Source organism: Triticum aestivum, chromosome 7D (assembly GCF_018294505.1).
Source record: "Triticum aestivum cultivar Chinese Spring chromosome 7D, IWGSC CS RefSeq v2.1, whole genome shotgun sequence".
In the NCBI taxonomy this organism is placed as follows: domain Eukaryota; kingdom Viridiplantae; phylum Streptophyta; class Magnoliopsida; order Poales; family Poaceae; genus Triticum; species Triticum aestivum.
Genome location: NC_057814.1, coordinates 23,120,194 through 23,135,901, shown reverse-complemented (window position 1 = coordinate 23,135,901; position 15,708 = coordinate 23,120,194). Strand labels below are relative to the sequence as shown.

At 44.6% G+C, this 15,708-nt stretch overlaps 1 protein-coding gene across 1 annotated transcript; it reads right to left on the bottom strand.

The window, feature by feature from the left end:
• Positions 1 to 207: 207 nt before the first annotated feature.
• Positions 208 to 4,153, bottom strand: LOC123168607 (protein CYCLOPS). Its single transcript, XM_044586491.1, has 11 exons — positions 3,555 to 4,153; positions 3,143 to 3,189; positions 2,591 to 2,728; positions 2,462 to 2,510; positions 2,320 to 2,372; positions 1,572 to 2,218; positions 1,353 to 1,399; positions 1,224 to 1,269; positions 977 to 1,025; positions 627 to 755; positions 208 to 528 (listed from the first exon to the last, which is right to left on the bottom strand). The coding sequence occupies exons 1-11, from the start codon at positions 3,747 to 3,749 to the stop codon at positions 408 to 410; spliced, it is 1,521 nt and encodes a 506-aa protein (XP_044442426.1). The 5' UTR covers positions 3,750 to 4,153; the 3' UTR covers positions 208 to 407.
• Between the last annotated feature and the right edge of the window lie 11,555 nt (positions 4,154 to 15,708).

The following is a 15,708-nucleotide window of genomic DNA, read 5'->3' as shown; positions in this document are numbered from 1 at the left end:
TACTGAAATCTGACTGTGTTCGACGCTGTTTCTTACATTTTGTTTATCAGTTCAGCTGAAGCTATCATCTGAATTACAAACTGAATTCAAATGCAATTCCCAATCTGTTGTTGGTGCTGAGATATGAAAATTTCGTGTTTCTTGCTTATGTTTGATGCAACTTCTAGTAACATTTTCTTTGATCAGTTGAAACTACTACCATATGAATTGCATTCTGAATTAAGATGCAATTACCAATCTGTTCTTGCCGGTACCAGTACATGTTAAAGATTACAATAGGAACATAGAACGAAAAGAATGGTACATTCAGACCATCAACTATAATTGGGTGTATATCTGTATCTAGTGAGCAGGGACTCTTTCCAAGTCCACTGCTATTAGTTTATAAAGCCGGAAGGGCTAGGTGATCATGCCGTGGAGTCGGAGGCCATCCGTTCGATCTCCTCTATCAGCCTCTCCTTCTCTTCCGCCATGTCCTCGTTTTGCTTCTGAAGATCCTCGATCTGCTTCGTCTGTTCTGAATCCTTCCTGCAATTACATCAGATATTTGGGATAATTGGGCAATCTGAAGTAAAAATCAGGCTTAGTGAAATCATGCCAGCAATGTGATTTGAGATTGCACTCACCGGTTCATGAATGACAAATTAAGCTTTAGTGACCTGACCTCCTTCTCCAGGTTTTCGCAGCGCTTGAGAACCGCTTGCATGTCGGTTGGTATTACTGGGGTGGAACTTCTTTCCTTTGCTTCTGCCATTCTGAACCATAAGAAGTTATTGATAACATGATCCAGGTTCTGGGTGAATATGGAATGGTCAATGAAGTTTATAGAACTTTGATTAAGAGGAGCCCTAAAAGTATCATTCGGATCGAGGCACATGCCTTAAATTGCTTCTTGCCTTTTTGGTAATAAATCATATTAGCTTGAAAACATATTACATATAGATTAAATGTATAATAACCAAATTGCAAGACATACTTGCGTGTGCGCTCAACCCTGCGTTTCTTCGTAGGATCTCCTCCATCAACTGCACAAGTTAACAAGTTAGAGCTTTCAGTGATTAAATAGTAGATGACGTAGTACTATGCAAGGTGGAGCATATTATCTTTCAATAGCCCTATGTTTCATCTAATATACAAACATGTGCCTAGAAAGAACTTTTTGCAGTCATCATATAAATGCCGAAGATTCGGTGCCAAAAAGAACATCTTGCTGTTTCATTTACCTGCTTGTTCTGATGAGATGGATCCCATTCGTGTCAGGGCCACTCTCTGTCAATGAGTAAAACGAACAGATTAGCATATGCCATGAGAGGAAATTTTTGACGTTTCCGAAATCTGAATCAGGTATTTACCTTTCTTTCGTCCTTCAAATTATCTTTTAGTACCTTCTCTCTGTAATCTGCACATTGTTGTCATTATACATTCAGTGTTATTCACCCATGGCAATATGGCATTATGATAACGACAATTCTATAATAGATCCCAAGAAATATGTCACATCTATTGTACTGCCTAATAGATGATCATGTATGTGACTAGATGTAGCTTGGCAATAAGTGGTGTTGAAGTACCTTTGCCGTTTGATCTGCAGTCAGCTGTCCCATTTGCAACATTTTTCCTAGTGCTCTCACACACAGACAGTCCTTGCCCCATAGGACGTAGCTCATCACACACTTCAAAACCGGCTGATTGAGCCGTCAGAGCATTAGACGATCCACTCTGTGAAGGTTCATGAGACGCTGCACTGATCCAAATCTGGCTTGCGGGAGCAACAAAGTTCTCGGCGTTTGGTTCCGTGGGTCTCTCGACTTCAGGAAGCATCAGGGAGTCCTGAACATGTCCATTTGTCACCAGGGGGAACATATCTGTTCCTCCAAGAATGTTGTGTTGAAACTGTTGGCTGTCGTAAAACCCAAAAGGGTTGCCATGTGGCATGTCTCTGTTGGCAGGGCTACTGAGCTTCTTACGTTCGAGCGTATCCTTGAGCATGCTCACCACCGATGTAACAGTATCTTGCGCAAGCATATGAGGATTGTCCAAGGGGGAAGTCGATGAACATGAAGGAGATACAAATGTCGAAGTCTGAAGTGGAGTGCTGCCCATTGGGGCACTATTTGCTGCATTTGTGTTGGTAAAATCTAGTCTCAACTGGTTTGCTGCTCTCATAGTTCCTGTAGTTATTGGTGACACATTACTTTGCATTGCAGCGTATCGCCTCCTGCAAAAGATGGCTGGATTTGAGAAATAATGGAATGAAGAATCATAAAGCTGTGCTACAGAAAGTAATAATGCACATGTAATTGGTGATTCAATTCATGCCTCAGTTCTGAAGATCTGCTTCTAGTCATTGGTTGAGTGCAGTGAAACCAGGTCTGCTTATGAACAAATACCGCCTTTTACCCATTAGAATATTATCCATGTAGATGTAATAATCAAGTAACTGGATGATGGGATAGCTAACCTTTGCCAAAAGTAGATCACTTGCTTGCATCCCTTTCTCTGCTGCATTCCTGGTGTATGATAAACAAATAAGTTGGAGATTGCATAAATCCCTGACTATAAGGTGATGCTGGTTCATAAGATACATTACTTGAGTGGTTGCTGGTTATGGTTATTCGTGTATTCAGGAGGAACTGCACAATTCTCAGGGATCAAGTTGTCGGCGAGAAAATTTTGTCGAGCAATGTCATGTTGTTGATTAGGAAAGGCACCTGCCTCTGATGACAACCTGCATAGATATAAATTGTTATGATGTAGCACTAACCGTCAGTTTCGACAGGCAGTGCCATGCTAATGTCTCTCGGTGCAAAGTTCAGCATCATTTACATGCTAGGTAGAAGAAAGAAGTTCCATGGAAATGCATAATCACAACAAAGCATGACTAACGTGTAATTCCTAACCATTACTTGTGTTTGTATTATCTTCTTAGGTGGTTACTGTATTGACGCGTGTAAGATTCTGGTGCCTAAGGTTATGTACTTTCTCTCGATTCAACTTCTTTTGCAAAGCCTTGGTAACATATTCAGTTGCTGGAATTGATTATATAATTTTCACTTTATGTAACACAGTTATTTATTCATCAACTCACACCTGCACATATCACCCAATACAATTAACCCTGCACTCTTTATCAGCATCATACCTAGATGGTTGTCGAGGCCGATTATTCAGGTGACTAAAGCCTGGAATCTGTGAATAAAGAATCAAGAACTTTAGGTGATAAATTTCAAGCAAAAAGATCAACCTGGCATAATAAATCATCAGTATTAACTCCAAAAAAATTCTAGGATTTCACCTTTTTTGCTATGTAAATTCAAACAATAAATGACTTGCGAGTGATCTTCTTAAGTGTACGAAATTTTGTTCTGAACAAGATATAGGTTTCACTTTTCATGCACGAAGAGTAAAAAATGGCAATAAACTTCACTTATTTTTCTCGAAAAGGAGAACACGGACGTCAAGATGATGCTGGTCTTACAATCCGAAAACCCCAAACGAGAGACCAGGAAGAACACAAAGCAAAAGAAAGTGCTTGAAACTTTCGGAATTCTTGCCTCTCCATTCATGAGCCAGCTGTTGAACAACTCCTCGCTGTCTTCTCTGAAGCTCTGCGACATGTTTCTGAACCCCATCATCTCCATGCTCGGCGGCGCCGCCACTCCGATCGAGTTCTCCATCACCGCCTTGAGGAAGATCTCCTCGCTGGTGTTCCTGAACAGGTCAGACAGACCCCGGCCCTCCATCTCCATGAACCCCTCCTCAGCTCACCTCACCTCACCTCTGCTGATGATTGACTGAAATAGTTCTGAAAAGCTGTCTTTAGTACTAGTGCACTTGTAATGTGTGAACTCAAGCAACCATAGTGGAACAAATAAGATATTGTAAAATAGAATCCCACCTAAAACACTCATTAAACTAAGAAAGGGTACTTGGCAGAAGAACTCAGGCACACAAGACACTAGGCTAATTTTAAAACTGCGATAGCCTGACACTAAACTAACTGATTGGGGGTATCTTCCCTGCAGTCAGAGGCAAAGATTCCATCCTTCTCATTTTTGTCTCATCAGTGGAAAGAAGCTGGGCTCTGTAGAATTTGTCCGCTTACGCGTCGAAGAACAGGTGTACCCTAGGAGGCTTACATCAGGCGGGTATGAACACGGAAACTGCACGCGATTTCAAATGGATGCTCTTTTGATCATGGTCTGTGAAATTGCAACACAAAGGTCAGACAAATCTTTCACAGGTGCTCATGGAATATTCTTTTTAACTGATAGTTTTTTCTCCAACTCATCAAACGTTTCTATGCTTAGTATCATCATTGTGCTCTTAATTTTTCTTTTCCCAAATGGTTTAATAAAATAGTAATTTGCTGCCAGGGGGTGACAGCATGAAGGATGACGCATGCTGACATAATATAATGCAGGATTTGCAAGAAGTGGATGGCCAGTCCCCAGGATCTCATCTTACAAGGTAAAACAACTCTCATCTTGTTTAGTCATTGATGCGTGTTGGTTGGCGCCTTTGACGGCGACGGTGATGGCCTTCTGGACATTTCTGCTGCCACTGTCAATTACTTATTATTGCTACTAACTAAATCACAACTGTATGATTGGGTGGGTAATCAGCAAATGCCCTGCAAATTGCCTGTTTTAAAGTAACTGCAGACATATTAACTGGTGCAGAAGAAAGTAATAACATGGTTACGCTCACTGTCAAAGTAAAAGTATGATATTACACTGATACTGACCTTAATGGCCCCATTTCCGTTTAGAGGAGGGCTTTGACCAAGATCTCTAACGACCGTCCATCCAGATACGTTCATCACTGATGGCGAGGCTTCTTTAGGTGGCGTGCCAGTGTCACCGGCGATCGATGCCGCGGCGGCTGCAGAAGAGTATCATTGAAACAGACTTCACCTATGTTTATAATAGCTGTTGTCCATTGCTGTGATCGCTGGCAGCCAACCCTGCCGGCGCACGGACGCAGTTCGCCGCCAACGGCCCGGGATGATTGAAGAAATCTTTTCGCAGAAAATTTCTTACCGCTAGAGAAATCTTCTGAGCAAGTGATGCAAGAACAGATAAGAAAAACTGGAGCACAAAGTTCAGGCAAAGATCCCATTCTTCTCATTTTGTCTCATCAGTGGAAGAACCGGCCTCTGAAGAAAAAGGTGTACCCTAGAAGGCTTGCATCAGGCAGGTATGAACCGAAAATTGCAACACAAAGATGAGACAAATCTTGTATTGGTGCTCTGGGAATATTCTTTCTAAGCACTATTTTTTTCTCCAACATATCAAATGTTTCTATGGTTAGTAGTACAACTGCATTCTTAATTTCCCCAGTGGTTTAATATAATACCCCCTCGGTCCGAATTAATTGTCTTAGATTTTTCTAGATACATCACATTTTAGCGTTAGATACATCCGTATCTAGACAAATCTAAGACAACTAATTTGGGACGGAGGTAATGGTAACTTGCTGCTAGGTGGGGGTGACAATATCAATGACTCATTGACGATCCATGCTGACATAATATAATGTAAGATTTGCAAGAAGTGAATGGCCATTCCCCAGGATCTCATCACAGGCCTACAAGGTGAAACAACTCTTATTACTACTACCTGATTCAACTGTAAAAATTTAAAAATCTCCCTGATGTTGTAATGCATACATCATCATTTCACTGACGATTGGGTTGTAGGAAAATCACTGCAAATTGCATGTTTTAAAATCAACTGAGCATTAATCGGTGCAGAAGAAAGTAATAACATGGTTACACTCACTGTCAAAGTAAAAAGTATAATTGCACTGATAGTCTGACACTGACCTCAACGGCCTCATTACCGTTTAGAGAAGAAGAGTTTCTGACCAAAGATCTGCCTTGACCGTCCCTCCAGTCCAGGTACATCTATCACTGACGGTGATGTTTCGTTAGGTGGCGTGTCGGCTTCATCAGCGATGGATGCTGCGGCGGCCGCAGAAGAGCGTCCTGTGTTTGACAGCGAAACCTCGGCTATGTATGTTTATTAATTATAGCTGGCGCCCGTCGCTGTGAAGCCGGCGCACTGACGGACGCGCTTCGCCGCCGATGACCCGGGACGGTTGAAGAAATCTTGTTGCAGAAAGTTTCCCATGGCTGGCTGGAGAAATCATGAGAGCAGCAGGCGAGATGCAGGAACAGGCGGGAGAATTTCTCATGGCTGGCTGGACTGGAGACATCTTCAGTGCAGGCGATGGAAGAACAGGCAAGGCAATAGAATCAGTTTAAAATTGGATTTTTTTATAAATAAAAACATGAACCAGGTCCACATCATATTGCCAAACTAGGTAATCACTCTCCTCAAAGAGGACAATACTATGAACTATAGCTTCCAAGTAATTCATCATAGTATCATTAGAAGTCCTCCTGAAGGAGAGCATAAGGGTGTATCCATCCCAAATCGGCTTAATAGTTTTCCCCTTCTATCTTCTGTAAGCATAAATCCTTTTAACCCAGGCCCCTAGCAAATACGGAGTAAATGTTTTAAGTTATGGATGTTTGGGATACCCAAATCCCCACAATTTTTTTTTCATAGCAACTAGAGGCCAGTTGGCTACATGAATTTTCCTATGCCCCTCAAAATCATTCCATAGGCAGTTAGCCATTTGGGTGTTCATACGATCCACAACCCACTTAGGAAATTTAAGAAGGAAAGGAGGTAATAGGAATGCTAGCCAAATAGGCTTTGATTAATATGATCCTGCCTGCATAAAAAAAAGGAGCTTTCCTCTCTATCCTACATTGGATTTAATCTGTAAGGGGCTGAATATGACTCCTAGACAGCTTGCCTTGATGGAGAGGTATGCCAAAATATTTAACAGGGAACACCCTAGAAAGCTTACACCAGGCAGGCATGAACAGAAAAGCGGCACGCTGTTTCACACGGATGCTCTTTCGATCACGGTCCGTGAAATTGCAACACAAAGATCAGACAAATCTTCCATAGGCGCTCTTGGAATATTCTTTCTAAGCGCTATTTTTTTCTCCAATATGTTTCTATGCTTACAAGTGACATTTTATCCTTAATTTTTCCCCAGTGGGTTAGTATAATAGTAACTTGCTGCCAGGAGGTGACAATGTCAATGACTCATTGATGGTGCATGCTGACATAATATAATGCAGGATTTGCAAGAAGTGGATGGCCAGTCCCCAGGATCTCATCACAGGCTTGCCTACAAGGTAAAACAACTCCTCTTCTGCTGCAGTTGGCAATTACTCATTATTACCACTAAACTATTACAACTGTAAAAATTTTAAAAATCTTCCTGATGTGGTAATGCATACATCATCATTTAATTTCGCTGATGATAGGGCAGCAGTAAAACCACTGAAAATTGCCTGTTTTAAAATCAACCGCAAGAGTGTTAACCGGTGCAGAAGAAAGTAATAACATGGTTACACTCACTCTCAAAGTAAAGGTAAAAAAGTACTCCCTCTGTAAACTAATATAAAAGCATTTAGATCACTACTTTAGTATTCTAAACGCTCTTATATTAGTTTACGGAGGGAGTAATAACATGGTTACACTCACTGACACTGACCTTAATGGCCCCATTTCCGGTTGGAGGAGGAGAGGTCTGACCAAAGATCCCCCTTGACCGTCCCTCCAGTCCAGGTGCGTCCATCACTGACGGCGATGTCTCGTTAGGTGGCGCGTCCGCGTCATCATCGGCGGTCGATCGATGCCGCGGCGGCCGTGGAAGGGCGCCGTCTGCTTGAAAGCGAGGCCTGGGCTGGGCCGTGTATGTTTATTATAGCTGGCGCACGTCGCTGTGGCCGCCGGCGGCCGACCCCTGCCGGCGCACTCACCGGACGCGCTTCGCCGCCGATGACCCGGGACGGTTGAAGAAATCTCAGCTGGGAGATGCAAGAACGGGCGAGGGACATCTTCAGTGCAGGCGATGCAAGAACAGGCACAGGAATCAAACTGGATTTGGTAAAATGTCTCGTTGCAGCTGGGCGCCGGCGTTTTGGTTTTCCGCTAAAGAGTGGATAAAGCGGAGACATACAGTTACGCTTTCACCTGAGAGTGCTTTTTTTTAAAATCTAAACACACTTTTTATTAGAATTCAGAGATGTTCATGGGGATACATCGAAGATCTGGCGGGTTTATAAGCCACACATGGCGCCCAAACTCCAGACCGAAAGCGTGCTTAGCGAGGCTATGTGCCTCAATATTTGTAGCTCTACCCTCGAAGATGAAGGTGCAGTTATTGATTGTTCTTGCAGTGTCTCCAATTTCTCTTATTATGCTTGCATACATACCTCCCTCCTGCTTGTGAATATCCTTGATTACCCCTTGGCAATCTGAGGCGATGATTACATGTGATAAACCAAGGTCCAGTGCCAGAGCAAGCGCCTCTCGACACGCCAATACTTCCAAAGTTGGGGGATCAGTAATATCCCTGACTCTGATTGCGGAAGAACCCAGGTAAAGGCCTGAGGCATCCCTACATACCGCGCTGAAGGATCCTTCATTTTGGTTTCTTGAAACTGCACCATCTACTCGTATTTTCACAGACCCGAGCGGAGGTGGGATCCATTTGGGAGATGGTTGTTGTTGGTTCTGTCCCGTAGGTGTTGAAGACCTCTTCGGCTTGCAATCTTCCAAATCCCTTATATACCTTTTGATAAAGTGATGTGTTGATAGTAGACTTTGGAATATATCCTCATGTAATGCTTATCTCCTTGAGAACAAAAGTGCCCAAAGGGTAACCGCTACCTGAATGAATTCGGTAGCCGACAGCATATCAATTAAAGCGAACAACTATCTCTTGGCATCAGGTTCTGTGGTGTTGTTCAAAGCTTCAACCAGTTCAGGATCCTCAAGAGCCCAAACACACCGTGCTACCGTGTAGTGAAGCAGCGAATGTTGCCACGAATCCTCAGCACCGCACAGTCCACAAGACGAGCTAGTGGACATGTTTCGGTGATGGCGCACATCAGCCGTAGGGATTGATTGGTGTGCAAGTCTCCATAAGAAGATCTTAACTTTGGATGGGACCTCCACTTTCCATAGCCTTTCCCAGAGCTTGGTCTCCCTCTCACTATTTGAGTTAGCTGGTCTGCCCTCGAGCCATGCTTCTCTCCGCATCTTTGTTTCTACTAGCATCTGGTAAGCTGATCTCACGGAAAAACTCCGTTCTTCTCGGGGATCCACGACCAGAAATCCTAGATGTGTCGCGTGCATAATGGAATAGACATTATGGCTTGTGCTTCGGTAGGGAGAAAGATTTGAGAAATCAATCCTCTGTCCCATTCAGCTCCCGGCAAGATCAGATCACTCGCCCGTTGGGGCAGGTTAACAACTCTGCATACAATCGGCCACATATTTGATGGCCTAGGGATCCAATTATGATCCTAGATGTTTGTTGTTTGGCCATCCCCGATGCGACGGATAAGTCCTTGCTTCATAACCTCTCTCCCCTCAAGTACTGACCTCCAAATCTGCGATGGGGTTGAACCAAGCTCAGCTTGTAAGAAATCTGAATTCGGATGGTATTTGGCCTTTAGCACCCGCGCGCTGAGGGCTTCAGGATCTTGCAAAATTCTGTATGCTTGTCTGGCCAACAGCGCGAGGTTGAAGATCTCAACATCCCAGAAGCCCAAACCTCCACAATTCTTCGGCCTTGTCATAGTACTCCAAGAAACCCAGCTAGTTTCCTTTGGCCTTGTCGGCTGCCCCTTATTCTCTGGCCCGATGCATTACAATAGCTTTCCATCAATGAAGACAACTCATTTGCTCCAGTAGCACTAGCTTTTACAAACAACAGGCTATCATCCGCGAAGAGCAAGTGGCTAACCGGCGGAGCCGAAGGTGCCACTCGAATTCCGTTCAACTAGGATGATTCACCTTGGTTTTTTAAGAGGCACGAAAGGCCCTCCGCTGCAAGTAAAAATAGGTATGGAGAAATTGGGTCTCCCTGACGGATTCCCCTTGAAGGAATAAAACCATCAAGCTTAGATCCATTAAACAGAACTGAAAACTTAACTGAAGATACCATTCTGATCACTGTATCAACCCACTCCTGTGCAAAACCCATCTTGGTCATGATTGCTCGCAAATAAACCCATTCCACATGGTCATAGGCCTTCATCATGTCCAGCTTTACTGTGCAAAATCTATTCCTCTTGGCTTTGTTCCTCTTCATAAAATGTAAGCATTCGTAAGCAGTGATAATATTATCAGTAATTAGCCGGCCTGGGACGAATGCAGATTGTTCCTCAGATATTATATCAGGCAAGATTTGCTTCAACCTATTGGACAGCACCTTTGAAGCAATTTTATAAAGCACATTGCACAAGCTTATGGGGCGAAACTGGGTTAGGTTTGTGGGATCTTTAACCTTTGGTATTAGCACAAGAATCGTTTCGTTGATTGCCTCGGGGCTCTCCTCCCCACGCAGGATCCTCAAAACCACATTCGTTACTTCAGTGCCACAAAGCTCCCAATGTCTCTGGAAGAAATGTGCCGGGTATCCATCCGGCCCCGGTGCTTTTGTGGGATACATCTGGAAAAGAGCATTTTTGACCTCCATGGGAGTGTATGGAGCAGTCAACCCATCATTCATCTCACCCGTGACTCTGACCGGAACTGAATCAAGCACCACATCCATGCCCGATGTACCCCCAGACGTAAACAAGTTTTTATAGAACTCGTTAGTTAATTGCGCCATCTCAGCCGGATCCTGGGTTAGAGAACCATCAGCCCGCTGCAAGAATTTTATCATGTTCTTTCTTCGGCGCATGCTCGCACGCCTTTGGAAGAATTTCGTATTGCGGTCCCCGTCTGATAGCCAATCAATGCGCGAACGCTGCCGCTATTTTATCTCCTCCATATGATATAGATCCACCAAGCGATCCGTAATTTTTATCTCTGCATGTGAGGGAGATAAACGCCGGGGGTCATTCTGCAAAGTTGCCAACTCCTTCTTCAGTTTTTTAATTTCTTTTGCAATGTTCCCAATAGTGGCCGCACTCCACTGTTGCAAAGATGCTGATAGGTCGCCCAACTTTGTGCTTAGTTCTGTCACCGTTTGTCCTTGGGGTGCCGCTGTCCACATGCCCTCGAGGCAATCACCAAATTCCTCATGCTTCTCCTAGTACAACTCGTACTTAAATAGCTTCCTTTGGATAGACGCCGGCTCACTGGGCTCCAGAGCTAGTCTGATCGGGCAATGATCTGAAGCTGCACCCGTCTCGTGGAACAGACTTGCCTGGGGATACAAAGTTGTCCACTCCGAGCTTGCCATAGCACGGTCAAGCCGGACACGGCAGTAACCCCCACCTGACGTCTTCTTCTCAAAAGTCCATGCTTTCCCATGATAGCCTAGATCTTGAAGGCCACACACATCCATGGCTTCCCGAAATCCTTCAATCTGAGAAGACCTGCATTGACCAGCCCCGGAGTGTTCATGTTGGTGTAGAACTTCATTGAAGTCCCCAATACACAGCCATGGCAAGTTGCTTTCAGCCGTCAAGGACTTTAGCAAATCCCAGGTTTTGTATCTTTCCCCCGTTTGTGCCTCGCCATACACACAAGTAAGCCTCCACTCTGAAAATTTTGGGATAGAAACAGTAGCATCTACGTGATACTCCGAGTAACCAAAAACATCTAGCTTTATTCCATCATTCCAAAAAACACCAATGCCGCCACTACGGCCCGAACTACCTGTTGGAAATATGCCCTAGAGGCAATAATAAAATGGTTATTATTGTATTTCCTTGTTCATGATAATTGTCTATTGTTCATGCTATAATTGTATTAACTGGAAACCGTATACATGTGTGAATACATAGACCACAACATGTCCCTAGTAAGCCTCTAGTTGACTAGCTCGTTGATCAATAGATGGTTATGGTTTCCTAACCATGGACATTGGATGTCATTGATAACGGGATCACATCATTAGGAGAATGATGTGATGGACAAGACCCAATCCTAAGCATAGCACAAGATCGTGTAGTTCGTTTGCTAGAGCTTTTCTAATGTCAAGTATCATTTTTCCTTAGACCATGAGATTGTGCAACTCCCGGATACCGTAGGAATGCTTTGGGTGTACCAAACGTCACAACGTAACTGGGTGGCTATAAAGGTACACTACAGGTATCTCCGAAAGTGTCTGTTGGGTTGGTACGAATCGAGACTGGGATTTGTCACTCCGTATGACGGAGAGGTAGCTCTGGGCCCACTCGGTAATGCATCATCATAATGAGCTCAATGTGACTAAGTAGTTAGTCACGGGATCATGCATTACGGAACAAGTAAAGAGACTTGCCGGTAACGAGATTGAACGAGGTATTGGGATACCGACGATCGAATCTCGGGCAAGTAACATACCGATTGATAAAGGGAATTGTATACGGGATTGATTGAATCCCCGACATCGTGGTTCATCCGATGAGATCATCATGGAACATGTGGGAGCCAACATTGGTATCCAGATCCCGCTGTTGGTTATTGGCTAGAGAGGTGTCTCGGTCATGTCTGCATGATTCCCGAACCCGTAGGGTCCACACACTTAAGGTTCGATGACGCTAGGGTTATAAGGAATGTTTGTATGTGATTACCGAATGTTGTTCGGAGTCCCGGATGAGATCCCGGACGTCACGAGGAGTTCCGGAATGGTCCGGAGGTAAAGATTTATATATGGGAAGTCACCATACGGTCACCGGAAATATTCGGGGGTATACCGGTATTGTACCGGGACCACCGGAGGGGTTCCGGGGGTCCACCGGGAGGGTCCACCGGGAGGGTCCACCTGCCCCGGAGGGCCTTATGGGCTGTAGGTGGAAGGGAACCAGCCCTTAGTGAGCTGGGTGCCAACCCCCCCTAGGGCCCATGCGCCTAGGGTTTGGGGGGAACCATAAAGGGGGCGCCCCCTTGCTTGGGGGGCAAGCCACCTCCCTCCTTGGCCGCCCCCCCTCTAGATCCCATCTAGAGGGGCCGCCCCCCTTCCCCCTTCTCCCTATAAATAGAGGGGTGAGGGAGGGCTGCAGCACGACATCCAAGGCGCAGCCCCTCCCCTCCCCAACACCTCTCCTCCTCCGCGTGTGCTTGGCGAAGCCCTGCCGGAGAACTGTCACTCCACCACCACCACGCCGTCGTGCTGCTGTTGGAGCCTTCTTCCTCAACCTCTCGCTCCTCCTTGCTAGATCAAGGCGTGGGAGACGTCACCGCTCCGTACGTGTGTTAAACGCGGAGGTGCCGTCCGTTCGGCGCTTGGATCATCGGTGATTTGGATCACGACGAGTACGACTCCATCAACCCCGTTCTCTTGAACGCTTCCGCTCGCGATCTACAAGGGTATGTAGATGCACTCCTCCCCTCTCGTTGCTAGCATCTCCTAGATTGATCTTGGTGACACGTAGGAAAAATTTGAATTATTGCTACGTTCCCCAACAGTGGTATCAGAGCCAGGTTTATGCGTAGATTCTATGCATGAGTAGAACACAAAGTAGTTGTGGGCGATGATTTGTCCAATTTGCTTGCCGTTACTAGTCTTATCTTGATTCGGCAGCATTGTGGGATGAAGCGGCCCGGACCGACCTTACACGTACACTTACGTGAGACAGGTTCCACCGACTGACATGCACTTGATGCATAAGGTGGCTAGCGGGTGTCTGTCTCTCCCACTTTAGTCGGATCGGATTCGATGAAGAGGGTCCTTATGAAGGGTAAATAGAAATTGGCATATCACCGTTGTGGCTTTTGCGTAGGTAAGAAACGTTCTTGCTAGAAACCCATAGCAGCCACGTAAAACATGCAACAACAATTAGAGGACGTCTAACTTGTTTTTGCAGGGTATGCTATGTGATGTGATATGGCCAAAAGGATGTGATGAATGATATATGTGATGTATGAAATTGATCATGTTCTTGTAATAGGAATCATGACTTGAATGTCAATGAGTATGACAACTGGCAGGAGCCATAGGAGTTGTCTTAATTTATTGTATGACCTGCGTGTCAATGAAAAACGCCATGTAATTACTTTACTTTATTGCTAACCGTTAGCCATAGTAGTAGAAGTAATAGTTGGCGAGACAACTTCATGAAGACACGATGATGGAGATCATGGTGTCATGCCGGTGACGAAGGTGATCATGCCGCGCCTCGAAGATGGAGATCAAAGGCGCAAGATGATATTGGCCATATCATGTCACTTTATGATTTGCATGTGATGTTTGTCATGTTTACATCTTATTTGCTTAGAATGACGGTAGCATAAATAAGATGATCCCTCACTAAAATTTTAAGAGATGTGTTCCCCCTAACTGTGCACCGTTGCGAAGGTTCGTTGTTTCGAAGCACCACGTGATGATCGGGTGTGATAGATTCTAACGTTCGCATACAACGGGTGTAAGCCAGATTTACACATGCGAAACACTTAGGTTGACTTGACGAGCCTAGCATGTACAGACATGGCCTCGGAACACGGAAGACCGAAAGGTCAAACATGAGTCGTATAGCAGATACGATCAACATGGAGATGTTCACCGTTGATGACTAGTCCGTCTCACGTGATGATCGGACACGGTCTAGTCGATTCGGATCATGTATCACTTAGATGACTAGAGGGATGTCTATCTAAGTGGGAGTTCATTAAATAATCAGATGAACTTAATTATCATGAACATAGTCAAAAGGTCTTTGCAAATTATGTCATAGCTTACGCTTTAGTTTTACTGTTTAAGATATGTTCCTAGAGAAAATTTAGTTGAAAGTTGACAGTAGCAATTATGCAGACTGGGTCCGTATACTGAGGATTGTCCTCATTGCTGCACAGAAGGCTTGTGTCCTTAATGCACCGCTCGGTGTGCTGAACCTCGAGCGTCGTCTGTAGATGTTGCGAAACATCTGACATACACGTTTTGATGACTACGTGATAGTTCAGTGTGTAATGCTAACGGTCTAAAATTGTGGCACCTAAGACGTTTTTGAAACGTCGCAGAACATATGAGATGTTCCAAAGACTGAAATTGGGATTTCAGACTAGTGCCCACGTCAAGAGGTATGAGACCTCTGACAAGTTTCTTAAGCCTGCAAACTAAGGGAGAAAAGCTCAATCGTTGAGCATGTGCTCAGATTGTCTGAGTACTACAATCGCTTGAATCGAGTGGGAGTTAATCTTCCAGATGAGATAGTGATGGTTCTCCATAGTCACTGACACCAAGCTATTAGAGCTTCGTGATGAACTATAACATATCAGGGATAGACATGATGATCCTTGAGCAACTCGCGATGTTTGACACCACGAAAGTAGAAATCAAGTAGGAGCATCAATTGTTGATGGTTAGTAAAACCACTAGTTTCAAGAAGGGCAAGGGAAAGAAGGGATACTTCATGAAACGGCAAATCAGTTGCTGCTCTAGTGAAGAAACCCAAGGTTGAACCCAAACCCGAGACTAAGTGCTTCTGTAATGAGGGGAACGGTCACTGAAGCAGAACTACCCTAGATACTTGGTAGATGAGAAGGCAGGCAAGGTCGACAGAAGTATATTGGATATACATTATATTAATGTGTACTTTACTAGTACTCCTAGTAGCACCAGGGTATTAGATACCGGTTCGGTTGCTAAGTGTTGGTAACTCGAAATAAAAGGCTACGGAATAAACGGAGACTAGCTAAAGGTGAGATGACGATATGTGTTGGAAGTGTTTCCAAG

Coding starts and splice junctions, on each gene's coding strand:
- LOC123168607 (XM_044586491.1), bottom strand. CDS start 3,749: ATGGAGATGGAGGGCCGGGGTCTGTCTGACCTGTTCAGGAACACCAGC. Junction 2,729..3,142: donor CGGCCTCGACAACCATCTAG/GTATGATGCTGA, acceptor ATATCTATGCAG/GTTGTCATCAGAGGCAGGTG. Junction 1,270..1,352: donor ATTTGAAGGACGAAAGAAAG/GTAAATACCTGA, acceptor ACTCATTGACAG/AGAGTGGCCCTGACACGAAT.